Source organism: Centroberyx gerrardi, chromosome 7 (genome assembly GCF_048128805.1).
Source record: "Centroberyx gerrardi isolate f3 chromosome 7, fCenGer3.hap1.cur.20231027, whole genome shotgun sequence".
In the NCBI taxonomy this organism is placed as follows: Eukaryota; Metazoa; Chordata; class Actinopteri; order Beryciformes; family Berycidae; genus Centroberyx; species Centroberyx gerrardi.
In genome coordinates, this window is record NC_136003.1 from 31,776,786 (window position 1) to 31,803,761 (window position 26,976).

Consider the following 26,976-nt stretch of genomic DNA (forward strand, 5'->3'; position numbering starts at 1 on the left):
TCTTTCTCATCCCTCTCCTCAACATCCTTCAGGTTGTTTTCCAGCAGTTTGTATTCCAGGTTTTCTCTCAATTTGTTCCTCATGTAGCCTATTTTCTTTCCCATCTTCCTCTGAAAACATTTGAACTTGTGTCCTGAACATCCTTTGTGGTGAAGGCATGTCTTAAAACTCACTGTTAAGGTTTAAAAGATAACTAAACACTTTTCGGTGACAGTTTATGAACACATCAGTATTTGGGTGTAAGTTTTGGAGTCATGAAGACATTTATTTGTTGCACGTCTTTTTCAACATGTTTTAATCAGAGCAGGGTGACTCTTTAGTTCACTTTAGATGATGCAATTAACTTTCACCATTTGATAGACGCATAATAAAACTGCACCACCTGATCTGTGATTTCTCTGCCACAGACTTGTTTTCTCCTAACAAGTTTAGACTGGTTTAGACTTTGATACTGAAGTCATGAGGATGTGACAGCAGCCTGCAGACACCCAGGACTGAGGAAGGAAAATAAGCAGCGTCTGTCAGATTCCACAGGTTTATTCATTATGGATGTAATCTTTATTTAACCAGGTAGTCCCACTGAGATTAAAATAAAGCTGTTTTTCTAGAGAGACCTGACCAAGAAGCAAGAGACCTGGTGTGACTGACATTCATGGGAATAACTTGAGTAAGTGTAATCCTCCGTTATCTAGAGAATTATTTTCATTCTCTGATGTTTTCTCTTAATAAGAAACAAACAACATATTCTTTGTGTGTTGGTATATTGAACTCCATAACAAAATAAGAGCATCATAATTTAATCAATGATTTATCAGATCCCTCGTCTTTGATAATGGTTTGGTACGATAAAGGTTCTTATAGATTTTATTATCCATGTATGTCCAAATAATACATCAGCTGATAAATGATTACTTTCATCTTAGACAGTCTAAAACAGGACTTATAAATGTCGTCATACATTTGATAGTGCATTGAGGTTTGGTCTTACATTAAACACCACTAACAAATTGTTTATTTAATGGCATACAAATATGAATAATGGTAACTCCTCTACAATAACACTGCCAAAAATGGCAATAGCAGATATAGTGTCATCACGTCGACAATTAGCTGAATGATAAATGTGTAGATATAACCTTATGTACATTCAAATAATTTTTCCTCACGAGACAGGAATAAGATCAATTAAATTGGTCTGTTTTTCTCTGAGACTGTAGACTAATGATTAATCTCTCTCTCTCTCCCTCTCTCTCTCTCTCTCTCTCTCTCTCTCTCTCTCTCTCTCTCTAACAGTATCAAGCCAGTAGTCTTTCACTTATCGGTGTGGCAGCAGGTTATTTCCAACATGAAAAGGTATTGTAGTCAACACTTTATACTACAGCTTATAGTGTATTATTTTTCAACACATTCATGTTTACTGTTCATTGATTTAATTGTAATAAGACATGAATACAGAACAAACCTTCATTTGTGATTAGGGGGTTGTATGTGAGGAAACTCACTGTTTATGTTCAAAACATAAAAACACTTTTCTGTAACAGTTTGTGAACACATCAGTGTTTGGGTGTTAATGTTAAAGTCATGAACATGTTTATTTGTTGTAATGTTTTTAAAACTGTTTTAATCAGAGCAGGAAGGCTGCTCTTTAAATCATTGTTGTGGTTAAATTTTAACATTTGATAGACGCATAATAAAACAATATCCAACCGATTATGTGATTTCTCTGCCATAGACTGTTGATTGGACTCTGACATTGGACACTGGTTTGGACTTTGATACTGACTTAAGTTAAGACTTAAGTTATTTTATATAGGCAGTTTATTCAGGTCAAAAAATCTATTTATCAAAATTGTTTTAATCGGTTATCTGATCAACTTTAATTCCACTTATTTTATATTTTAATAAAACCAATCACTGTGGTTGAAGTTAGGGTTGCTGGTGTGTATTTTAGAAGTATAGTTTCCTAACTAGCTACTGCGCGCCATCTAGTGGTTAGTTAGGTTTACAGCTGCTTGAGGCCAAGTTTTAAACACCACAATCCCACAGCACGTGACAGAGGGAGGTACCACCAGCTATCCACCAGCTACTGTGGCTGGTAATTGACTATAAAGTTAATTTGCCACCCTGGTGGTCTTCCTCCTGTCTACCAGGTCTCATCAGGAGAGACCAGACTCTCCTGAACCCAGGTGTAAGTCCATGAAGAGTGACCGATCAGACGTTGTCCTTATTGATTTTAAAGATGAACCCCATTCTTCTGAAAAGACGTAAGCTGTTACTACCATTTAAATGTTACTGTGTTCATGTTTTAACTATTTTTATCTATAGAAGTTTGGCTATTGGTCTTTTTCAGCATTGCTCTTCTTTACATACATATACTTATATATTCAGACCTCAGAGCTGCCCAGTATGTACCACAGTCTGCTACTTTTGACTACTAAGAACTCCAGCGGAGCAATTTGAGACTTAAGTTTCTTTGTATAAGGGCTTTGGTGGGAGTTGTGGAGGGAGAGAAGAGTGTTCCTCATTTACTCTCCCCACATTCCCAGCTTTAAGCCTGCTGGTCAAAAGCCTGCTTAAACCTTTTACTGCCATCACCCCTGTTTTGTCCATCCTGTGTTTCTATCAGGATCCAGCAGGAGAGACCAGACTCTCCTGTACCCAGCTGTGTGTCCATGAAGAGTGGCCGGTCTATTAGGCAACCTATTCTATTCAAAGATGGACATCACTCTATCGATCAAATGTATGAATTTTAAAATGATGATAAGAACAGATGGGTTCGTTGATATTAAACTCTCAGTCATGATATATAGAATTGATCTCTCTCTCTCTGTGTGTGTGTGTGTGTGTGTGTGTGTGTGTGTTGATATCTGGAGATTTAATACATCATGTTTTCTCCACAGAGTTCACCAGGAGAGTTCAGAGGTTCCCAGTGGTCAGTCTGCCCATGAGAATCAAACAGACCTGGACTCCATATTTACGGTTTGTAAATGTACAACAACACATTTTACTTAAGCTACAAATGAAATTAAAGACAACCATTCTGGCCATAATACTCTCCATGTTACACTCTTTAGACCAGTGGGCTTTCAGTCTATGACGGATGGATGGATCTGATGTTGCGATCCACAGCATTAGTATGAAAGATTAATTTACATATTATTCTGTTCCAGCTTCTTGAGGAGAACATCATCACTTTTGTGAAGAACGAGCTGAAGAGGTTCCAAAGGGTTCTGAGTCCAGATTACCCAGAATGCTTAGAGAGGCAGAGGGAGGATGAGGAGATGATGGACAGTGAGGAGGAAGAGCAGAGGAGGAGCAACAGAGAGGCACTTCTGAAGATCTCACTGCACTTCCTGAGGAGAATGACGCAGGAGGAGCTGGCTGACTCTCTGGAGAACAATAAGAGTCTTTTAACAGGTTTTACATGAGGGAAAATTGGATATTTTTATATTTCCACACTGATATAAATGTTGATTTATCATGGGTGGTCTATACAGCCCCATATCAAATGGTAAATGTGCACAATCCCCATGAACAATCTGGTAAAACTATTGACTGGTTAATGTGGGTGTAAAATGCACAGTGCTGTGACAGGACGTGTTTGTCTACCCATCAGTGAGGGGCTGAATAGATACAATGGAGTGGGCACATGTTAACATTTCTTCTACTTCTTATACTGTAAGATCGATTTATTGATGTTATGTGTTGTTTGTTAATTCAGAAACTCCTGCTACACTATGCCAGCGTAAACTCAAATCTAATCAGAAGGAGAAGTTTCAGTGTCTGTTTGAGGGGATTGCTAAAGCAGGAAACCCAACACTTCTGAATCAGATCTACACAGAGCTCCACATCACAGAGGGAGAGAGTGGAGAGGTCAATGATGAACATGAGGTCAGACAGATTGAAACAACATCCAGGAAACCAGCGAGACCAGAAACAACAATCAAATGTGAAAACATCTTTAAATCCTTACCTGGAAGAGACAAACCAATCAGAACAGTGATGACAAAGGGAGTGGCTGGCATTGGGAAAACAGTCTTAACACAGAAGTTCACTCTGGACTGGGCTGAAGACAAAGCCAACCACAATATACAGTTCACATTTCCATTCACTTTCCGAGAGCTGAATCTGCTGAAAGGGAAAAAGTACAGCTTGGTGGAACTTCTTCATCACTTCTTTATTGAGACCAAAGAAGCAGAAATCTGCAGGTTTGACAAGTTCCAGGTTGTGTTCATCTTTGACGGTCTGGATGAGTGTCGACTTCCTCTAGACTTCCAGAACAACGAGATCTGGACTGATGTTACAGAGTCAACCTCAGTGGATGTGCTGCTGACAAACCTCATCAAGGGGAAACTGCTTCCCTCTGCTCGCCTCTGGATAACCACACGACCTGCAGCAGCCAATCAGATCCCTCCTGAGTGTGTTGACATGGTGACAGAGGTGAGAGGGTTCACTGACCCGCAGAAGGAGGAGTACTTCAGGAAGAGATTCAGAGATGAGGAGCAGGCCAGCAGAATCATCTCCCACATCAAGACTTCACGAAGCCTCCACATCATGTGCCACATCCCAGTCTTCTGCTGGATCACTGCTACAGTTCTGGAGGATCTGTTGAGACCAGATGAGAGAGGAGAGATGCCCAAGACCCTGACTGAGATGTACATCCACTTTCTGGTGGTTCAGTCCAAACTGGGAAATGTCAAGTATCATGGGAGAACTGAGACAGATCCACTCTGGACTACAGAGAACAGGAAGATGATTCAGTCTCTGGGAAAACTGGCTTTTGAGCACCTGGAGAAAGGCAACCTGATCTTCTATGAAGCTGACCTGACAGAGTGTGGCATTGATATCAGAGCAGCCTCAGTGTACTCAGGAGTGTTCACACAGATCTTTAAAGAGGAGCGTGGGCTGAACCAGGACAAGGTGTTCTGCTTTGTCCATCTGAGCATTCAGGAGTTTCTGGCTGCTGTTTATGTCTTTCTGTCATTCATCAAATCTGGGGTCAATCTACTGTCAGAACCACAATCAACATCCAACTCTAAAGTAAAACACCTCTACCAGAGTGCTGTGGACAAGGCCTTACAGAGTCCAAATGGACACCTGGACTTGTTCCTCCGCTTCCTCCTGGGCCTTTCACTGGAGACCAATCAGACTCTCCTACGAGGCCTGCTGACACAGACAGGAAGTAGCTCACAGACCAATCAGGAAACAGTCCAGTACATCAAGGACAAGATCAGGGAGAATCCTTCTCTAGAGAGAAGCATCAATCTGTTCCACTGTCTGAATGAGCTGAATGACCGTTCTCTAGTGGAGGAGATCCAACAGTACCTGAGATCAGGAAGTCTCTCCACAGAGAATCTCTCCCCTGCTCAGTGGTCGGCTCTGGTCTTCATCTTCCTGTCATCAGAAAAAGAGCTAGACGTGTTTGACCTGAAGAAATACTCTGCTTCAGAGGAGGGTCTTCTGAGGCTGCTGCCAGTGGTCAAAGTCTCCAATAAAGCTTTGTAAGTGCATATATAACTGGGCTGATTAAATACTGTATGTGAAATGAGATCATTTCTACAGAAGAGGAAAAATAAATATTTTCAAAGTTATCGTCTTTATCATTAATTCTTCCTCAGGCTGAGTGGCTGTAAACTATCAGAGAGAAGCTGTGAAGCTCTGGCCTCAGTTCTCAGCTCCCAGTCCTCTAGTCTGAGAGAGCTGGACCTGAGTAACAACGACCTGCAGGATTCAGGAGTGAAGCTGCTCTCTGCTGGACTGGAGAGTCCACACTGTAGACTAGAAACTCTCAGGTCAGTATTCATGAACCTGTTCAACACATGACCATTCAAATGCTGGTTCACATACAAGTTAACATCAGAGAAAAATCAACCTGTGCAAGATTTTCTTCTGGGATAACTGCATTTTTTACTAGTTTCTAGCCCCTGTGAACTATTTTTCTTGAGCATATTTAATTATTTCCTGTCCATACTAGCTCTGTTGTTAAGGCCTAAAATGTCTTCTGGTCTGACTTCTAAGATTCAGTCACATGTGACCAAATGAAAACAGAAAGCAGATCATGGGGTCAACTGTTTTTATTTGAAACAGTGTCAAAGTTTTTTGTTAGCATGTGTCTGCATTATCACAACCATTTCCAGAGTAGTATACAAATGAATAAGAATAAATGTGTTGCTTGTTTTATACTTTTACTTTGAGAGCTAGAACTTTTCAGAAAACCCCTCTGTACAATAGCAGGCTAAAGAATGGGTGAAAACAACAATATGCAGCAAATTACTGATAGTGTGTGTGTGTGTGTGTGTGTGTGTGTGTGTGTGTGTGTGTGTGTGTGTGTGTGTGTGTGTGTGTGTGTGTGGTGTGTGTAGCTTGTCAGGTTGTCTGGTCACAGATGAAGGCTGTGCTTCTCTGGCCTCAGCTCTGAGCTCCAACCCCTCCCATCTGAGAGAGCTGGACCTGAGCTACAATCATCCAGGAGACTCAGGAGTGAAGCTGCTCTCTGCTGGACTGGAGGATCCACACTGGAGACTGGACTCTCTCAGGTAGGTTATATTATTGTACAAGGACAATATGCACTGTTTGTGTGTGTGTGTTCGTTCAGCATTTTGTCCATTTGTCTTTCTGTCTCAGTATTTTTTGTTCCTACCTCTTCCACAGTGTTGTCCATGGTGGAAAGTGTCGGTTGAAACCAGCCCCCTTCAGATGTAAGTTGAACTTTTAATGTCATTAAACACATTATTGATAAACCCTCAATGGCACCAGAGGCATATAAATAATAATAAAAACTGTATACAACTGAATGCAAATCAACAAATAATGAATAGAACAGTTAATATTAGGTCAAAAAACGCTGCTGTATTGTATCTTGTTCTCCTCTTCAGATGCCTGTAAACTCACACTGGACCCAAACACAGCACACAGAAACCTCTCTCTGTCTGAGGGAAACAGAAAGGTGACGCTGATGAAAGAGGAGCAGCCACATCCTGATCACCCAGAGAGATTTGACTACTGGTTGCAGTTGCTGTGTAGTAATGGTCTGACTGGGCGCTGTTACTGGGAGGTTGAGAGGGAAGGAGAGGCTTTTGTAGGAGTGACATACAGAAGTATTAGAAGGAGCGGAAGGGGTGATGACGGCAAGCTTGGATGGGACGACAAGTCCTGGAGTCTGTACTGCTCTGAGAATAGTTACTCTGCCTGTCACAATGAGAAAAAAATAGACCTACGTATCTCCTCCTCTGGCTCTGACAGAGTAGCAGTGTATCTGGACTGGTCTGCTGGCTCTCTGTCCTTCTACAGAGTCTCCTCTGACACACTGATCCACATCCACACCTTCCACTCCACATTCACCGAACCCCTCTACCCTGGGTTTAGGTTTAGATTTAGGTCTGTGTTTGGGGTCGGCTCCTCAGTGTCTCTGTGTCAGATAGACGAGGGAGAGTCGCCTCCTGTGTGGAGAAAAACTCCCACTCCTGCCAAAAAACAGCTGCTGAAATGATAGTTCACTCTGCAAAGGCTCACACACACACACACACACACATACTGTATATATGTACACAAACCAACATCTTTATTAATGTTCATATTTTCAGATAGATGTACTACTCATTTCTCTTTGAACATGATTAATGTAAATAGAATGTATTCTATTTGTAGTGTAACTGAACATGATTTTAACACTATACAAATTTAAGTACATAGACAAGTTATTTGGAAAATGAATGAATGAGATATTTAACCAGACAAAATTTGCATTAGTAAAATGGTAAGTTTTCCAACATATTTTCTATCAGAAATAAAGATTACCATTATCATAATTGAATTAAACAGCGTCCACCTATTATTTTACCACTGATTGCCAATCTCCTCTCCCTCTTACTCCCCCTCTCAGTCTCTCGCTCTCCAGTCCTCCATGGTGCTGAAAGGACACACAGCGCTATATTGTTGCCTTGTAATAGCCGAATAATAGTAATGATTATTGAAGGCAAAGGCTTGCATGCCGATTTGATATTTGAAGCTGGACATTACCATTATTGATAAGCTGGTGTTTGTTGTGCTGTTTGCATGATGGTTGGAGGGCAAGGGATTGGTTTGGGTAAGGCATGGACCCCCATTTGATTTTGAAACGTGTACGTAAGGCCGCCGTGAGTATGTGGCATCAGGTGCTACATAAACATCTCTATGTTTGCAGGTGCTGTGTATGCAGCCCCTGATGCCACATACTACAGGTAGACTATCCCAAATGGTCCCTAATCCCAAAGTCGTTCCCACAACACACAAATCTCTTTTCCACGTGTTATTAAGTTGTGGCCATGACACACACATGTTCCCACAAGTTAAAAAAAAAAAAAAAAAAAAATACATAATTTCACCCCGGGTCTTCATACCTTTCTACATTTCAAAACAAGTGGAGAACTTTCATTTTCATCTACTCAGTAATATTGTGTTGTATTTGTCTTTTTAAACAAGTACAATTTTAAACCAATTTTTTTGATGTTAATATGTAATTATGCCCGCTCTAAAATAAACCAATATTGTTCTTTGGTCTTATAATTGAGCCCCAATTATCCCAGTAGAAATGTAATGTGTGTTTTGCAGATGACCACTAGATGGCAGCATTTCATTTAACGCAACAATACTTTGTTCAGTGTGAAGGTGAAGGGACTCTGTTAATATTTTGTGTAGTGACGTCGCCCTCTTGTGGTTCATACTGGCTACAGCATGTGTGCAGGTTGGCTGGTTTACTGTCCATTTATTTTGTTGCTCTGCATTTTGCTTCTACTCAAAGTAAAGAAACGGTATGCTGACATGTTTGTTTTCTCATTACACAAGTAGTATGTGGTTGAAAGTTTGTAGTCTGTAGTAGATAGGCTACTATTGTAGATTACTATAGCCTACTATTATAGACTCCGGTGAGGGCAGTTTCATATCCTGATATGAAAATCCATTAATCAGCTGAAAACGGTGAATATTACTAACAGTAAACAGAGATTTAATAGTATTCTCACTAATATCCCCACTCTTATCTTTTTTATTTTTATTTATGTTTTAGTCTGCTTTATGTATCACACCAGTTAGTGGTGATTTTGATGAAAACCATTAATCGTAGAACATGTGAGCAGTTTGGGGTGTTGCTTATTTAACCTACAGAGGTTAATGCACTGAAGATGGAAAACTTCCTTGGTATGGACTGCAAAGAGACACTTAACACGTACAGTGCAATAAATAGCAATACTTAAACTTATTTTCATCTAGGCCAAAATAGTGAAATAATTGGCTACCCAGGGCTATTCCATAAGGATTTCTGCTTTCTTTTAAAGAAGATTTTGTGTTTTTTACAAGCAGTGTATTATGCTTCACTTTGATAGAACATTCCCACTGTTCAGGAAACACTCCTCCATATCACCATGGAATTTATGATCCACAACACAGAATGAAATCATAGCCTATATGTTACCTTACTTTGCCTTCTAGTAAGGGAAGGGTAGCCTACAATTTTTAATTTCAGCCTATAACAGTGACTGGTGCTGACTACGGGTCCCCAGAGTGTCCAGTATGTGTTTGACCTTTCACGTTCTCCTATAGAGATATGTGTGCTCAACAATGGAAATGTTCAAATAAATAGAAATATGTCTTTTTAGCCCTATTTACACTGTTGCAGTCGAATAATAATAATAATAATCCTCCTGAATTTCCCCAAAGGGATTAATAAAGTGCTTTTTTATCTTATCTAATCTTATCTTTATCTTATAATGTGTATTTTCTACTATGGCCAATAGAGGGCAGAATTTAATTAAACACAACAGTACATTATTCATACCTATGAGGGTGTCTCAAATCCATCTGAATGTCTTTGGACTGTAGGAGGAAACCAGAGCAGCGGGAGGAAAACCCAAGACGATCACGGGGAGAAAATGCAAACTCCACACAGACAGAACCAGGAATTGAAACTGGGACATTTTTGCTGTGAGGCCACAGCACTAACCCCCACTCCAGTTTTTTAAGTGCTAAATGATTTTCATAAGAAGTTGGTATGAAACACTTTTTTAAACCCAATTTTGCCGATTTTTGACCATATTTTGGAACTTTCTTAATATGACCATAGTGAATAGTCAATGACAGCCGATCAGCTGCCATTGACTGTAAGATCGAAAGCTCAGACAAATAATTCCAGACTGAACAAAATATCCAAAGAATTGGACAGCAGCTAATTTCCTTGTAAAGGTCACATTTGGGATAATGGGATAATACTAATACTTTTTTTTTAATACTAATAATTTGAGTTGGAAACGACAGTTTCATATGCTGAGATCGTTCTTCTCCTTCCTATAGCTGCATCTCTCTCTCTCTCTCTCTCTCTCTCTCTCTCTCTCTCTCTCTCTCTCTCTCTCTATTTCCTTGTTAACGCTGCTGACTACTTTCACTTATTTATCGGCGAGGCGCAGATTATATTAAACACCAAAAGGTATTGTATCCAGCATTTTACATGACAGTTTACAGTTTATTATACTTTAATGACTTAGTTAGCCTACTGTATTCCAGCATATCTTTTATCATACTGTTACCGTTATTAGACTATAAAAATCGGAAATCTCCTATTCGGCCGTTAATAAAGCCGTGTCTGTGTGAAAACCCGCTGTTTAAGTTCAAAACATAACTCAACACTATTGTAACAGTTTTCAAACATATTAGTGTTAGTGAGTGTTAATGTAAAGGTCATCTAATAAAAGTAGAAGTAGAAGAAATTTATTGTGTTGCTTTCTGAACATGTTTAATCAGGACACCGAGTAGCCTGCACAGCCTGCAGGTTTGAGGTTTGTACATCCTGTAATGGAAACCTTGTTGTAATGAATCAGTCCAACTAACAGCATGTTGGGTGTGTTTGTGTAAAGGTGTTCACTCTACTATGAGTCAGTCTGAGGAGAGAGAGGAGAGGCTCCCTCCCTCTAAAACCACTCTGTCTGGGGAACATGACAGCCAGACCAAAGCTGAGAGGTAAGATGAGGATCTCTAACTGTCCATGACTGTTCTCCATCTCAGAGCTCAACAGTGAAATCATTACACCTTCATTATTCAGAGTAAAAGCTCTGTCTCTGTTGTGTTGAAGCCCAGTCCAGCAGGAGAGACCAGACTCCCCTGAACCCAGCTGTGTGTCCATGAAGAGTGACCGGTCTATGGAGCCACCTATTTGTTTTAAAAGACAACATTCTTCTGAAACACAGTAAGTCAACATAATGTTTCTGTATAATGTTAGCATTAACAAAGCATTTTAAAGAACAAATCCCCTCAGAAGAGAGTAAGATATTAACAATGATATGTAACATTGCTCTTGTTTTTTAACCTTTTTTATGTAGGGATTTGAACTGGTGGCCTTCTGGTCAAAATCCTGCTTCTCTTCAGGTTAAAACTGCCCTTCTTTTGTCAATCCTGTTTCTATCAGGATCCAGCAGGAGAGACCAGACTCCCCTGTACCCAGCTGTGTGTCCATGAAGAGTGATCGGTCTATGGAGCCACCTATTGCCTTCAAAGATGGACACCAGTCTACTGAGCAAAGGCAAGAATTTAAAACAGATGAGTTTGATATTATCCAATGCTTGTGACCGGATGTAACAAGTCATGAGATACAGATTTGGTCTGTCATTTTGCACGCTGTTGATTTAGTTTCCTCTTTCAAAACGTCACATCAAATAATGAAAGCAGTGTGATTGTGTGTGTGTGTGTGTTCCACTGAAGTAATTGGGGTTTTTCAGTTCCTTCCCTAAAAAAACACATTTTTGTGGTTGTGGAGGGAAACAAAAGCGTTACTCATCCACTCTCTGTCCACTGTCGACCTTCAGGCCAAAAGCTCTCTTCTCTACACTGATTTTCCAGGTTGGTCCTGTGATTTGTTGTTCCTGTGTTTCCAGCAGAGTCCAGCAGGAGAGACCAGACTCCCCTTTACCGAGCTGTGTGTCCTTGAAGAGTGACCGGTCAATGGAGTCACCCATTGCGTTCAAAGATGGACACCAGTCTACTGAGCAAAGGCAAGAATTTAAACCAGATAATATGATTGTTGTCAGACTACTGAGCAGAGGTAAGAAGTCATGTGATAAAGAATTGATGTAGACATTAATGTGTGTGTGTGTGTGTGTGTGTGTGTGTGTGTGTGTGTGTGTGTGTGTGTGTGTGTGTGTGTTGATATCTGGAGACCTAATACATCAAGTTTTTTCCACAGAGTTCACCAGGAGAGGTCAGAGGTTCCCAGTGGTCAGTCTGCCCAGGAGCATCAAACAGACTTGGCCTCCATATTTATGGTGTGTTAATGTTCAACAATTTTTATTTCAACTACAAATTAAATGAAAAAAAAAACAACCATTCTGGTCATAATAGTTTCCATGCTACACCCCTTAGACCTGTGGGATTTCTGTCTATAAACTATGCATTTGCTGCTGTGTCCCATAAACTTTATATGAAATTGTAATTCATATATTATCCTGTTCAAGCTTCTTGAAGAGAACATTGGCACTTTTGTGAAGAACGAGCTGAAGAAGTTCCAGAGGGTTCTGACTCCAGATTACCCAGAATGCTTAGAGAGGCAGAGGGAGGATGAGGAGGTGGTGGACAATGAGGAGGAAGAGCAGAGGAGCAGCAGAGAGGCACTTCTGAAGATCACACTGCACTTCCTGAGGAGAATGAAGCAGGAGGAGCTGGCTGAGTTTCTGGAGAGCAGTAAGAGGCTTTTAACTGGTTAACATGATGGAGAGGGGAAATGGTGGGGAAATGGAAGATATTGACTGAAACTATTGTAAATACAGACAATTCTCAAACCACATCAATTCAATTCCAGAATCACCATTGATAATCTGATGGAATGATTTATTTGTTAATATGAATCACCACAGTTGCCTCCCCAAATTGGTCTGCACAGATTTAGGACTTGTTTGTCCACACATCAATTATGAGCTGAATAGATGTGATAGAATTGGGAAATGTAGACATTTACCATGAAATGTTAAGATTTCACATGCTTACAGAAATATCCACTTACTGATGTTATTTGTTGTTTGTTTATTCAGAAACTCTTGCTCCCATCTGCCAACGTCAACTCAAATCTAATCTGAAGGAGAAGTTTCAGTGTCTGTTTGAGGGGATTGCTAAAGCAGGAAACCCAGCACTTCTGAATCAGATCTACACAGAGCTCCACATCACAGAGGGAGAGAGTGGAGAGGTCAATAAGGAACATGAGGTCAGACAGATTGAAACCGCATCCAGGAAACCAGCAAGACCAGAAACAACAATCAAATGTGAAGACATCTTTACACCCTTACCTGGAAGAGATAAACCAGTCAGAACAGTGATGACAAAGGGAGTGGCTGGCATTGGGAAAACAGTCTTAACACAGAAGTTCACTCTGGACTGGGCTGAAGACAAAGTCAACCACAATATTCAGTTCACATTTCCATTCACTTTCCGAGAGCTGAATTTGCTGAAAGGGGAAAAGTACAGCTTGGTGGAACTTCTTCATCACTTCTTCACTGAGACCAAAGCAGCAGGAATCTGCAGGTTTGACAAGTTCCAGGTTGTGTTCATCTTTGACGGTCTGGATGAGTGTCGACTTCCTCTGGACTTCCAGAACAACGAGATCTGGACTGATGTTACAGAGTCAACCTCAGTGGACGTGCTGCTGACAAACCTCATCAAGGGGAAACTGCTTCCCTCTGCTCGCCTCTGGATAACCACACGACCTGCAGCAGCCAATCAGATCCCTCCTGAGTGTGTTGACATGGTGACAGAGGTGAGAGGGTTCACTGACCCACAGAAGAAGAAGTACTTCAGGAAGAGATTCAGAGATGAGGAGCAGGCCAGCAGAATCATCTCCCACATCAAGACTTCACGAAGCCTCCACATCATGTGCCACATCCCAGTCTTCTGCTGGATCACTGTTACAGTTCTGGAGCATGTGTTGAAAACAGATGAGAGAGGAGAGATGCCCAAGACCCTGACTGAGATGTACATCCACTTCCTGGTGGTTCAGTCCAAACTGGGGAATGTCAAGTTTCATGGGAGAGCTGAGACAGATCCACTCTGGAATACACAGACCAGGAAGATCATTAAATCTCTGGGAAAATTGGCTTTTGAGCAGCTGGAGAAAGGCAACCTGATCTTCTATGAAGCCGACCTGACAGAGTGTGGCATTGATATCAGAACAGCCTCAGTGTACTCAGGAGTGTTCACACAGATCTTTAAAGAGGAGCGTGGGCTGAACCAGGACAAGGTGTTCTGCTTTGTCCATCTGAGCATTCAGGAGTTTCTGGCTGCTGTTTATGTCTTTCTGTCATTCATCAACACTGGTGTCAATCTACTGAGAGAAAAACAGGTAACTTTCCCACCATCCAGGCTATTAAGAAAGAAATCTAAAGTAAATCACCTCTACCGGAGTGCTGTGGACAAGGCCTTACAGAGTCCAAATGGACACCTGGACTTGTTCCTCCGCTTCCTCCTGGGTCTTTCACTGGAGACCAATCAGAGTCTCCTACGAGGCCTGCTGAAACAGACAGGAAGTAGCTCACAGACCAATCAGGAAACAGTCCAGTACATCAAGGAAAAGATCAGGGAGAATCCTTCTCCAGAGAGAAGCATCAATCTGTTCCACTGTCTGAATGAGCTGAATGACCGATCTCTAGTGGAGGAGATCCAACAGTACCTGAGTTCAGGAAGTCTCTCTCGAGCCAAACTCTCCCCTGCTCAGTGGTCGGCTCTGGTCTTCATCTTACTGTCATCAGAAAAAGAACTGGACGTGTTTGACCTGAAGAAATACTCTGCTTCAGAGGAGGGTCTTCTGAGGCTGCTGCCAGTGGTCCAAGCCTCCAATAAATCTTTGTAGGTGCATAGATAACTGGACAGATTAAATATTGTATATGAAATGAGGTATTTTCTACAGGAGAGAAAAAATACATATTTTCAAAGTTATTGTCTTTATCATTAATACTTCCTCAGGCTGAGTGACTGTCAGCTGTCAGAGAGAAGCTGTGAAGCTCTGGCCTCAATTCTCAGCTCCAAGTCCTCCAGTCTGAGAGAGCTGGACCTGAGTAACAACGACCTGCAGGATTCAGGAGTGAAGCTTCTCTGTACTGGACTGGAGAGTCCACACTGTAGACTGGAAACTCTCAGGTCAGTATTCCTCAACCTGTTCCACAGATACCTATTTATATCCTGGTTACATCAAGGTTACCATCAGAGAATTAACGCCTAACCTGTGTCGGATTTTCTCTGCTGATTTTTTTCAAACCAGTTGTGATATTAACCTGCGTCACTACTTTATAGCCATTGTCAATTATTTTCCATGATTACATTTCATTATTTCATTTCCTTACTACCTTGTTGAGACCTAAAATACCAGAATGGACTTATGTCACAAATTGAGTGGAAAACTCTGGACCAAATGAAAACGCAAAGCCAATCATCCAGTGTTCATCATCAGCTGTTTGTACTTGAGACAGTTGCAGTTTTTGCGAACATTCTAATGCATTGTCACAAATACTCCTAATTTCAGAGTATTGTACTAATAAAATTGAACATGTAGTTGTTTTTGTTTTTTTGTGTGTGTAGGTTGTCAGGCTGTCTGCTCACAGAGGAAGGCTGTGCTTCTCTGGCCTCAGCTCTGAGCTCCAACCCCTCCTATCTGAGAGAGCTGGACCTGAGCTACAATCATCCAGGAGCCTCAGGAGTGAAGCTGCTCTCTGCTGGACTGGAGGATCCACACTGGAGACTGGACTCTCTCAGGTATGGAGAGGCTTGCTGTCAGGCAGAGGCGATGTCTTATAGAGGGATTTGGGAACCATTTTCTCAGTCACACTGTGAAGCTGTGGCATATTGTTAAGTGTTTAATGGTGGATGTGAATGAGGTTGTATAGAAAATCATTTACAGGGAAGGTTATTAATGATCATGTTTCCATTTCCAACGAGTATAATTATGCTAGTCTGACTTTGTTTGTCCCCCAGTCTGGACCATGGTGGAGTGCAGAGGTTGAAACCAGGTCCAAGGAAGTGTAAGTGTGTATTTAGTAGGGCTGTGAATCGATAAAAAAAAAAGACAAATTAATTGCACTTGCTGTGATTAATCGCGAGTAATCGCTCTTTTTTTTTCTTAAGACTGAAGCTTGTAATCATAGATATTTAAATGAAGAATGACCAAATTAATCACTAAATCTCCAAATTAATGTAGAATCAAGTGATTCTACATATATTCTATATATATATAAATATACATCAAGAAGTATATTTTAAATCAAATATTATTGTTTAATGGCATGTTTTTAATTCCCTCCCCCCTCCCCCCTGTAAACTACAGATCAGTTATTTCCTTCAAAACAATCAAAATTCATTTTGAAAGGCATATTTATTTATATGCACTAACTGAAATAATAACAAAAGCTACATGTTCAAGTGCCAGCTGAAACTTTTCGCCTACAACGCCATCCTTGTTCTCCATTATTAGCTGAAGTGCAGATGACTGACTGACTACTTGCCTGACTTGAAAATGCATTGTGATGCAGCCGGGGAAAAACAAACACAGATTCCGTACAATTCAATTCACTTCAATTCAATGCGATGCACTGAAACATTGCCGCACAGTTATTGGTTAAATTCATAATTCCACTAACATTACTTAAATAACACAAGGTAATAACGTTAACTACCGTAAAGTTTGTAGGGCAGCAGAAGACGTGTTATCAAGTTACTGTTGACACATCCTGTTACTAACACATGCAAGTTTGGAGCAAATTGTGAAATTTTAAGTTTCCCTTTTGTTTTCACAACAGGAGGCTCTGTTGGATTGAGTGCAAAACTGGTCTACTGGTCTGTGCATCGCCAAATGACAACCATGACATGATCAGGCTCATTAGAGATCGATTTAGATCAATTTCTATACATTGACCAACTTTTTATTTTGCCTATGTATGGGAAACATTGCGTCTCACAGCCAAAGACGCCCTCTGCCCTCGGCTGCGCCGTGAGAAAAAAAAACAGATGCTGCGTAAATTGTGTACATTTTTACTGTGTTCATTGTGTTAATTTTCACAGCCCTAGTATTTACTTTAATTCATGTAAACAAAGCAGCACACATAACAATTTACATGAAAAGCTTCTACACGGCGGTTTGTGAAATCTATTCATTAAAATCCTTCTGTGAATGAAGATAATGGTTGATATAGTGTACTATCGTGAAACTGTTAAGAAATTTAAAGTTAAACTGTTAAATCAACAAATAATGAACGGAACAGGTTAATTAGATCAAAACCCGATGCTGTATTGTGTCTTGTTCTCCCCATCAGATGCCTGTGAACTCACACTGGACCCAAACACAGCAAACAGGAACCTCTCTCTGTCTGAGGACAACAGAAAGGTGACAGTGGTGAAAGAGGAGCAGCCATATCCTGATCCATGTGACCACTGGGAGCTGCTGTGTAGAAATGGTCTGACTGGGCGCTGTTACTGGGAGGTAGAGAGGGAAGGATGGGTTGATATAGGAGTGACATACAGAGGAATCAGAAGGAGAGGAGAGGGTGATGACTGTTGTCTTGGAGGGACTGACAAGTCCTGGAGTCTGTTCTGCTCTGGTGAGAGTTACTCTGCCTTTCACAATAACAGAAGAACAGACATATGTATCCCTCCCTCCTCTGACTCTGACAGAGTAGCAGTGTATCTGGACTGGCCTGCTGGCTTTCTGTCCTTCTACAGAGTTTCCTCTGACACACTGATCCACATCCACACCTTCCACTCCACCTTTACTGAACCACTCTACCCTGTGTTTGGGTTTAGATCTAGGTTTGGGTTAAGGTGGTTTGGTTCCTCAGTGTCTCTTTGTCAGATAGAGGTGTAGAGTTGCCTCCTGTGTGGAGAAACACTCACACTGGTGACCAAAGACAGCTGCTGAAATGATAGTTCACAATAGTTGACTGCTAGTCTCCTGTCAGCTAACAAAATACACACACACACACACACACACACACACACACACACACGTGCATACACATGCACACACCTACATCTTAAAGTGAGAAAATTAATGTTTGTCTTTTCATATAGGTTTACTGCTCATTTAGCTATAAACAAAACATGATTCATCAATCACTGTAAATAGAATGTATTCTATAGGGTAACTGAACATGGTTTTAAAATCACACATGTACAAGACAACATTTTATTTGGAAAATTTAATTAATGAGATATTTAACCAGAAAAAACAAGTTATTGTTTTTATCTGAGAGTCTGTTGTTGATTATTGACAGGTTAAAATATCTTTCTTTTGCAACTTTGTTTTATTTGGTATTTTAATCTCATTATTCCAAGCTAAACATTTATTTTGTTTTCTACAATTGTTTCTCAGAATTTAAGTTTAAGTGAACATTGTTTTATTTTATTTTTTTCAAAAAAGCATTGTTTCAAACATGATTAGTTTACTTAATATGTGATTATAATTGCTCTCAAATAAACCAATATCTTGTTCCCTTGCTTTATAAATTGTAACTCTTGACTTCTCAAAATTGAGGGAAATGTAATCTATCATTACCTCAAATTGTCTCTTAAGCATGAAAATTTTAAGTCCAAATAAAAGATTCCGGATCCCGCCTTCTTTCAGCCTAACATTAAAACAAATGGAAGTGTAAAATGATGTTAATGCCTTTAACAACATTGAACGCTAATAATGACTGTTATTGCTTTTGGGGATTCTTCTATTATGCATTTATTCATTTGTTAAGGTTGATTCTGGGTTTTGAAGCTGCAATGAAAAAAATTGCAAGCCATAATTAGCTCAGCAGTCCAGCAAATAGTGGCCTTGTGATGGGAGGATAGTGCAACATCTGCACCATGGTTGTTAAAAAATGTTTTTTTTAATTCAGTAATGCATTCAAATATGTAATAACTGTTATATGACATTTTTACGTTATTTCACTTATTTTAAGAACAGAATGATTGGTAAATGGGATCCATAAATCTCATTAATTTTCACCTATAGGAAAAAAATAATCCTTATAGAATCCGAAAGCCCTGTAATGACAAGAACACTTGAGAGGAAAAATAGGCTGAACCAAGATCTCAGGGACACTCAATCTCACATATTCATGTTTATTATCTATAATTCTGGGGATAAAATGGAGATTGATTTGTAATATAGGTGCAGTAATATAGGAGCATGACTGTCCATGACTGTGTTGATGCGAAGATACATCCTACGATGCACTGGGACACGTCATCAGTGATGTAACCTGGGGTCATCGGGTGTTCCGGGTCTTACAACATCAGACACCCTTGCCCAGATGACCCAGCCGGGGTTGATCAAGCCCCAACTTGTGTCCCAGCAGCATTAGCCTAGGGATCACCCCTCCTGATCCACAGCCATCTGGAGGCACTTTCAGCTGCCTCCGTGGTGGTCCTGATGGCTCTTCTCTTTGCTGCCCCTGTAATGCCCAGCAGTGTATAGGCTCTGCAGAGCAAACGGCCAGCGAAGCCTCTACACCCCACCTCTATGGGCACACAGCAAGCACTCCACCCCTGCCTCCACCACTGTTCCACCAGCTCCTGGTGTTTGGCCCTCTTTCTCTCATGTGCCTCCTCCGTCTGGTCTTCCCAGGGCACAGTCAGTTCCAACATGACCACCTTTGAAGAAGCTTTGAAGTTTCTGACAGCATGACCAAATTCAAATTCAAAATAACTTTATTTATCTGTTAGGAACTTCATTTGTGTAAAAGCGTCAGTGCATACACAACATATATCCAGACAAACGACAAACACAGAGTGGACAACATACAAGTGCAGCTTAAAACAGTTAAGATATCCGCCATAGGGTTAAGTGTGCTTAATAATGTCCATAAATAAGTAGTAATAAATAAGATCAAGCACCCAAGCTAGCTCATGCATTAATGAGTCTAATGGCAGTAGGCACAAAGCTTGACATGGCCCGCTTGGTCTTGAATGGGAGTGACCTGTATCTGCGGCCTGAGGGTAAGTGGCTGTATTGGTTGTGTAGTGTGTGTGTGATATCCGAGGCTATTTGTAGTCCTTTCATTTTAGACCGTCTGCTGTAGATGCTGCTTAGTGGTTCTTGGTCCAGTCCAATGATTTTGCTGCTCATTCTGATGATTTTGTTGAGAGGATTATGGTGGATGTTACTCAAAGCACCAAACCAGGCTGTTATGTTGAAGGTGATGATGGATTCAATGAAGCACCTGTAGAAAGCTAGTAGAACTGATCGGTGGACCTGGAGTTTACGGAGTTTCCTCAGAAAGAAGAGGCGTTGCTGACATTTGGAGAAGATGAATTCACTGTTAGGTTTGAAGGTGAGTTTGTGGTCAATTGTGGTGCCAAGGTATTTGTATGCCTCCACTCTCTCTATGGCCTGGCCATTGACCTCCAGTGTAGGGATGGTGGACTGTCCATGACGGAAATCAATGACCAGCTCCTTGGTCTTGGAGGCATTGAGGTCAAGGCACCACGTCAGGCCTCAGTGATGATGATGTTATGCTGTCAGGGAACTTGAGCTGTTTACCCAGGTCAACCTTCAGCTGCCAGTCTGCTGCAGTGGGGAGTAGGCCTGTGACCTGTCAATGTTCTGGACTGTGGCTGGCGCTGCTCTCCAGTTCTAATAAAAGCAATGTGCTTCCTGGATGGACGGAGATGTTTTCTGCAACTGCCTTTAACACCTGTTTGTGTCGCCAATGGTAGTGGCCTTCTCCCAGGGCTTTCAGGCAGCTGCTGAGGATATGTTCCAGCGTTCCTCTTCCGGGGCAAAGAGGAGCATCACTCTTGCCCCAAAGGTGGAGGTTTGCTGGACTTGGTAGGACATTGTAAACAGCCTGGATCAGGGGGGTAGGGAAGCTGCCTAGCCCTACCCATTCAGTTGCCACCGTCCCCACCAGAACACTGTGCCTCAGCTGAGATTCGGCCATCTCCACTGCGTCCTTCCTGCCCATCCAAACCTCGATGCCCGCCGCCAATTCTTTGGGGTCCCTGGAGTCTCTGTATTGCATCACCTCTCTTGTACGGGACACCATAAACTCTTCGTTCAGGTGGCTGATAGGAAGCTGCAGTTTGTTCCTCCTCCTGTAGAGAGATATACTGCACAGGCTGCACGGGAGACCCAGACATCTGCGAAGATCGCTGCTGATCTTCCTCTTCAGAGGAAGGGTAATTTTACTCCAGATTTTATTAATGTTTTATGATTTTCATATGAATCTCATAGGAAACCTTTTTTGAGCCACATGAGACCCAATTTTATCCCATTTTGGAACTGTCTTCACTTACACTCTCTCAAAATACAGGTAGATGATGTGGTTAATGTGCATCATCTAGTGGACATATAGTGGAACTACATCACCTGATCTGTGACTTCTCTGCAACAGTGTCTGGCTACAGGTTAGACTGGTTTAATGTCATACTGATGTTTCTAGATGTTGATACTTTAGTTATGAGGATGTGATGTACAGACACCCAGGAGTGGACTCACAAAGGAGAATAAGCAGCGTCTTCAGTGTTTCCTATACAGATGAAGGTAGAAAGTCTCTTTAATTTGATCTGAATGTGAGTTCACCAGGAAAGAATCCTTTAGGGAACATTATAAATGTTTGATGAATGAGCTAGCTGGTAATACATTGTGTTGTTTATCTGCATGACTGTATAGTAGAATGGGGTGGGACGATACTGTTAAAGTATTTCAGAATGACTCCAGATCTGAATATTCATTAGAGTTAACTATGTCATAATTTTTGTGTCTCACTTGAGGGCCAAAGTGAAGAATTTATGTGGATTTTTTAAATGTTTTAGTTTTAGCATTGCCAGATAGGATTAAATCTAGGTCACAAGTTAGACTGCTGTCACACCACATTTCATTAGTGAAATATGAAGGAAGTCTCAGAACTGGTCTGACAGCTTGGATAGGTTTGACAGAAACACACTGTAGCATCCCCAGAAAGATGATGGTCAAACTCCTTGACTGATGTTCCACAAATTTATTCAAATCCATTTCACACCGTAAGAGCTGAGTAAAGAAACAGTGAAATATCCCTTCACAATCATACCATTGTCAGAGAAAACAAAAAACTATACATAAAATAGCTTGGTTTTAGTTACTGACTCAGTTCTTATGCATTGTATGTGTGCATTTTCAACTAGAAAAGGATACATTTTCTGAATAACATTTGTGTGCTTTCTTCAGTTTGAAAGTCAGTTTGAAGTCATTTGAACAAGACAATTAAATGTCTTTAAAATTTTAATAGGCTACTACTACTGCTACTACTACCACTACTGCTATACTGCCACTATACTGCTACTGCTACTACTGCTGCTACTACTACTACTACTACTACTACTGCTAAACTGCTGCTGCTACTATTACTACTACTACTACTACTACTACTGCTGCTACTGCTCTTGCTACTACTGCTGCTGCTACAACCGCTACTGCTGCTGCTACTACTACCACTACTGCTATACTGCCACTATACTGCTACTGCTACTACTGCTGCTACTACTACTACTACTGCTCTTGCTACTACTGCTGCTGCTACAACTGCTACTGCTGCTGCTACTACTACTACTACTACGTCTTTAAATTTTGAATATTTGCAATTTATTTGACAGCCAAAAGTCCTGTAGTTATCAATACATGGAAGGATTGGTAATAATGTTTTTAAAGGTTGTAGTAGTATATTTAAAATAAACATTTATAATCCCATCACTTAGATATTTATATTGTGAGTGGCAGAAGAAGTAGCTGAACATTTTAATGTGTAATATGTGTTTATCAACACACAGGATATGATGTTAGTATCCCTTGTGCCATAATCCAAGGTGAGCATTCATATGGAGGCCCAGTTCAGAGTTTAACAGAATGAAATACTACCATACCAATGAGCACCATAGAAAACATCAGGCTACACCGTCATAAATTTACAGCACCATAAGACAGGCAGCAACATTCACCAGCTACCTACTCTAGTTTCAGGGTGAGTGTAGGCAAATCGCTGTCACCTGTGTATGTAGTGTTAAAACTTTGGAAATTATGACAGTTTAAATATTGTATGTGGAAAAAGACAAAGCTGTTGAAAAGAGACAAAATTACTGTAAGGCACTAGTGTTGAACAAACGTTCATAAGTCAAAAACTACAAATCCTATCACTTATATTATCACTTGATATTTATAGTGTGAGTGAGAGCAGGACTGGCTGAACATTTTAATGTGTAAAATGTGGAAGCTGTGTTAAAATTGTGGAAATGGTCACAGTTTAAAAATGTGTAAAGAGACAAAGCTGTTGAAAGAGGCAAAACTGCTGTAAAACATAGTGTAGCACTGGTGTTGAACAAACCTTCATAACTCAAAAACTACAAATCCTGTCATTTAGATATTTAAATTGTGAGTGACAGAAGAAGTAGCTGAACAGCTGTGTAATATGTGTAAAATGTGACAGTTTAAAAAATGTGTAAATTCAGTAAAAATCACAGCCTCTAAAGTCCGTAGAGTGGCTAGAGTGTGTGATGACATCATCCACTCTAGCAGACTGAACATTCCACCATTCATTTCAATGGCAAAAAAATCGTGTTTAAATGAAAAAAAAAAAAAACTATAAATCCGATCAATTATCTGTATGGATGCACACTATTCACGAATATACTGACACTAATTACAAAATACCATAAATCAACATAGGATAAATAAAGGAAAACAAATTGTACAGTGCATGTTAATGAGGCATAAATAGCGGCAAATTTTGGCTAAGGCTATATCATTTAAGCTAGTGGACAGCATGGTCATTCAGTTTCAATCAGAAATAACAAACCATAAAATAAAACATTAATGACAATAAAAATTATATTCATACTTTGTTCACTCTCCAACTGAGGTGCTAAATCAGTATGGTATGGACATCTTCTTCGTAGTAACTCTTTACAGGCAAACAAAACTTCCCCTGTGTGCTTGACACAGTGAGCCAAGCACACTGTGTCAAACCAGCATTGCTGATATCAATACCGTAGAAGCAAACAACTGATGGCCTTGGGGTCCCCGCTGCAATGTAGCTGGTATTCATGAAATTTTCCATATCAAGCTGGGACCCAATACACGTATTGTTGGATCACAACTACCACCAAGAGTTTTTACGTCAGTGCCTGTAACTTTCCCCATTCCTGTTTTGACTAGCAGTAGAATAAGCAAGACTTACCCTCTCCATGCTGCAAACTTATCACATTTGATAAGTGTGAAACAACTTGACAATTGCAGACATCCTGCCTCAGGGCCTGTGACCAATAATCTAAAACTAGCCCAAAAAACCATAAAGCTTGGCTTGCTTAATGTTAGGTCTCTGGCTAACAAGTCTCTTTTGATCAGTGTACTTACAAAGTTGATTTTATGTTTTTAACTGAAACCTGGTTAGACAAGAATGACAGAATGGCTGTTCTTATTGAATCTGCACCCCCCAATTACATTTTTTTAGATGTTTTTAGAGCTGACAGGAGAGGGGGAGGTGTTGCAACTCTTTTCTCTGATGTGTTTCAATGCATGTGTTTTGGGGGATTTTACATCTTTTGAATACCTTGCTTTTACTTTGAAATGTACTATTCAAATTGTATTTCTGATTGTATATAGACCACCTAAACAACAACACCTGAACTACTGTCCAAAATCTCCACAGATTTTGATTGTCTGGCTATATCGGGTGACTTCAATATTCACGTTGATAATCCAAATGCTAACCATGCTAGAGAGCTGACTAGCATGCTAGAGGCTTTTGGTCTGTCTCAGCATGTGTCGGGGCCCACCCACAATCGGGGGCATACCTTGGACTTGATTATCAATAGGGGTCTCAATATCACTAAAACTGCTGCTATTGATGTTGCCATATCTGATCATTTCTGTGTTTTCTTTGATGTTTCTATAAATCTGGAACTACAAGCTAGGCCAAAAATTGTTAAAAAATGCTACATCAATGATAATACTGATGCAGCTTTTATGAACACCATATCTATGGCACAAATGCCCACTGCGCATTGTATTAATGACCTTGTTGAAAATGTGACCTCTGAGGTCATCTGGGACCGGTCTGTTAGTTGTTCAAGGACAACAAACTTGTCAACATCAGTTACAAAAGGCAGGTTTACTACCCTACATTTGGGTTCTATTTCTCCCCACATGCCGACCTTCTCCTTCTTTTTACGATGTACACACAGAACCTTAAGACTTCCTCTGAAATTTCTAAATAAAAGCTCCTCTCTGTTTTACATGTAAATAATGACAACCATACCATTGCAAGAAAGCAATACATATGCAAATGTATGCAATGCTGACATACAAAAAACAAATGACACTCAAATAAAGGGTCACACTTTTAGAATTTTGTACACTCAATGTAGGCTATATGTGACATCTTACTGACAGGAATGGTCACAGCCCTTGAAATAATATATCCTGTAATGGAAACCTTGTTGTAATGAATCAGTCCAATAACACAGCATGCTGGGTGTGTTTCTGTAAAGGTGTTCGCTCTACTATGAATCTGTCTGAGGAGAGAGAGGAGGGGGTCCCTCTCTCTAAAACCACTCTGTCTGGGGAACATGACAGCCAGTCCAAACCTGAGAGGTAAGATGAGGATCTCTAACCATCCATGACTAGCCTATTGTTGGCCACTGCTCAGTGCAGCCATAGTTTTGTACCATTGCCCATTCAACAGCTTCAATGGTAGCTGTTGAGGAAGGGGAGAACTTTCTTATTCTCTCTCACAGATTTTCTATCTGGTTCTGGGTTTTGGACTTGTGCTGGTGACCATCTGGTCAAATATCCTGCTTCTCTTAAAGTTAAACTACCGTTTTTTGTTTTTTTTATAAAGCTGCAATAAGTGAAATTTTCTGACCACTAGAGGGCAACACATTTGTAAACTAGAAGGGCACTCGGAGAGCGCAGACCTCCGCCAAGGTTCGTACTATTATTGCTTGTTCGTGAGTCGGACCCGGATCCGCTCCAAAATTTAATGGGTTCTTTCTTGGCCCATGCTACACCCTTCCATGAAGTTTCATGAAAATCGGGCCAGTAGTCTTTCCGTAATCCTGCTAACAGACAAACAAACAGACAAACAAACAAAGGGCACCAAAAACATAACCTCCATGGCGGAGGTAATAACAGCAAAACTACTGCTCTACGGAGGACTACGAAGGACAAACTTTGCAAAGCACCGTGCATAAATGCTAATAGTTAAGCTAAACGTATACAGAGTACTGTCGCCGGTTACCAGTCTCACTTGCCAGGCCTTTCTCCCACTGAAGGTTACATGTCCTACAATGACAAGTGAAGAAGTAGGTACCAAGTTTACTAGTTTAACAAGTTTACTCGCTTGCTTCATCGATTACGCCTTTACAACATTTTCTTTAGGAATGGGAGGGGGTGAGGGCTGCTTTTAAACAGCAAGGAAGGAGCCAAGCTAGTTTTTAAAAAATGAAAGGCTACTGAATGGAGCGGGAGGAGCTTCGTTCCGGGGCGGAATTTGACAACAAGCATTAGAAAAGAGGTGAAAACAGCAACACAGCTATGTGAATATTGGTTTATATCAAAATGTCTCAATGAAATCTCCACATAGCACACATTAGTTTCAGGATTGGTTATAAGGTCTGATATCACTTATTGCAGGTTTAATACTGTTTCTCACAGGATCCAGCAGGAGAGACCAGACTCCCCTTTATCCAGCTGTGTGTCCATTCAGAGTGATCGGCCTATGATTGAACATACTGAATTCAAAGATGGACACCACTCTACTGAGCACAGGTAAAATTTCAAACTGATGACTTTGTTATCATCTGACCCTACTTAGCAGAGGTAAGAAGTCATGAGATATAGAACTGATCTGGCCCCTCATATATTGTTGATTTAGTTTCTTATAAGAGCATAATGTATGTGGTATTCATCTTATGTTTTCACTAGGATTGATCATGACAGAACACAGTAATCCATAACTGTATGTG

General features: G+C 40.6%; 3 protein-coding genes across 3 annotated transcripts in view; all 3 read left to right on the forward strand.

The window, feature by feature from the left end:
* The window catches only part of LOC139916982 (uncharacterized), a 99,772-nt gene that overhangs the window by 55,950 nt on the left and 16,846 nt on the right, over window positions 1-26,976 (forward strand). The window contains exons 13-14 of the mRNA XM_078284741.1: window positions 5,619-5,792; window positions 14,968-15,141. Coding sequence (XP_078140867.1) covers window positions 5,619-5,792; window positions 14,968-15,141 — 348 coding nt within the window. The remainder of the gene's footprint in view (window positions 1-5,618; window positions 5,793-14,967; window positions 15,142-26,976) is intronic.
* On the forward strand, window positions 1,295-3,573 carry LOC144539494 (uncharacterized). Its single transcript, XM_078284749.1, has 5 exons — window positions 1,295-1,353; window positions 2,151-2,264; window positions 2,627-2,740; window positions 2,901-2,979; window positions 3,171-3,573. The coding sequence occupies exons 1-5, from the start codon at window positions 1,346-1,348 to the stop codon at window positions 3,426-3,428; spliced, it is 573 nt and encodes a 190-aa protein (XP_078140875.1). The 5' UTR covers window positions 1,295-1,345; the 3' UTR covers window positions 3,429-3,573.
* Window positions 10,895-12,481, forward strand: LOC139916985 (uncharacterized). The gene is made up of 5 exons (XM_078284940.1): window positions 10,895-10,986; window positions 11,099-11,212; window positions 11,432-11,545; window positions 11,901-12,064; window positions 12,474-12,481. Exons 1-5 carry the CDS (start codon window positions 10,898-10,900, stop codon window positions 12,479-12,481), a joined length of 489 nt encoding a protein of 162 aa, XP_078141066.1. The 5' UTR covers window positions 10,895-10,897.

Bases quoted from the DNA above. Each gene is read 5' to 3' on its own strand.
- LOC144539494 (XM_078284749.1), top strand. The intron at 2,265-2,626 runs GTAAGCTGTTAC...TGTTTCTATCAG, and splicing joins CCCCATTCTTCTGAAAAGAC to GATCCAGCAGGAGAGACCAG. The intron at 2,980-3,170 runs GTTTGTAAATGT...ATTCTGTTCCAG, and splicing joins ACCTGGACTCCATATTTACG to CTTCTTGAGGAGAACATCAT.
- LOC139916985 (XM_078284940.1), top strand. From the start codon at position 10,898: ATGAGTCAGTCTGAGGAGAGAGAGGAGAGGCTCCCTCCCTCTAAAACC. The intron at 10,987-11,098 runs GTAAGATGAGGA...GTTGTGTTGAAG, and splicing joins AGCCAGACCAAAGCTGAGAG to CCCAGTCCAGCAGGAGAGAC. The intron at 11,213-11,431 runs GTAAGTCAACAT...TGTTTCTATCAG, and splicing joins CAACATTCTTCTGAAACACA to GATCCAGCAGGAGAGACCAG.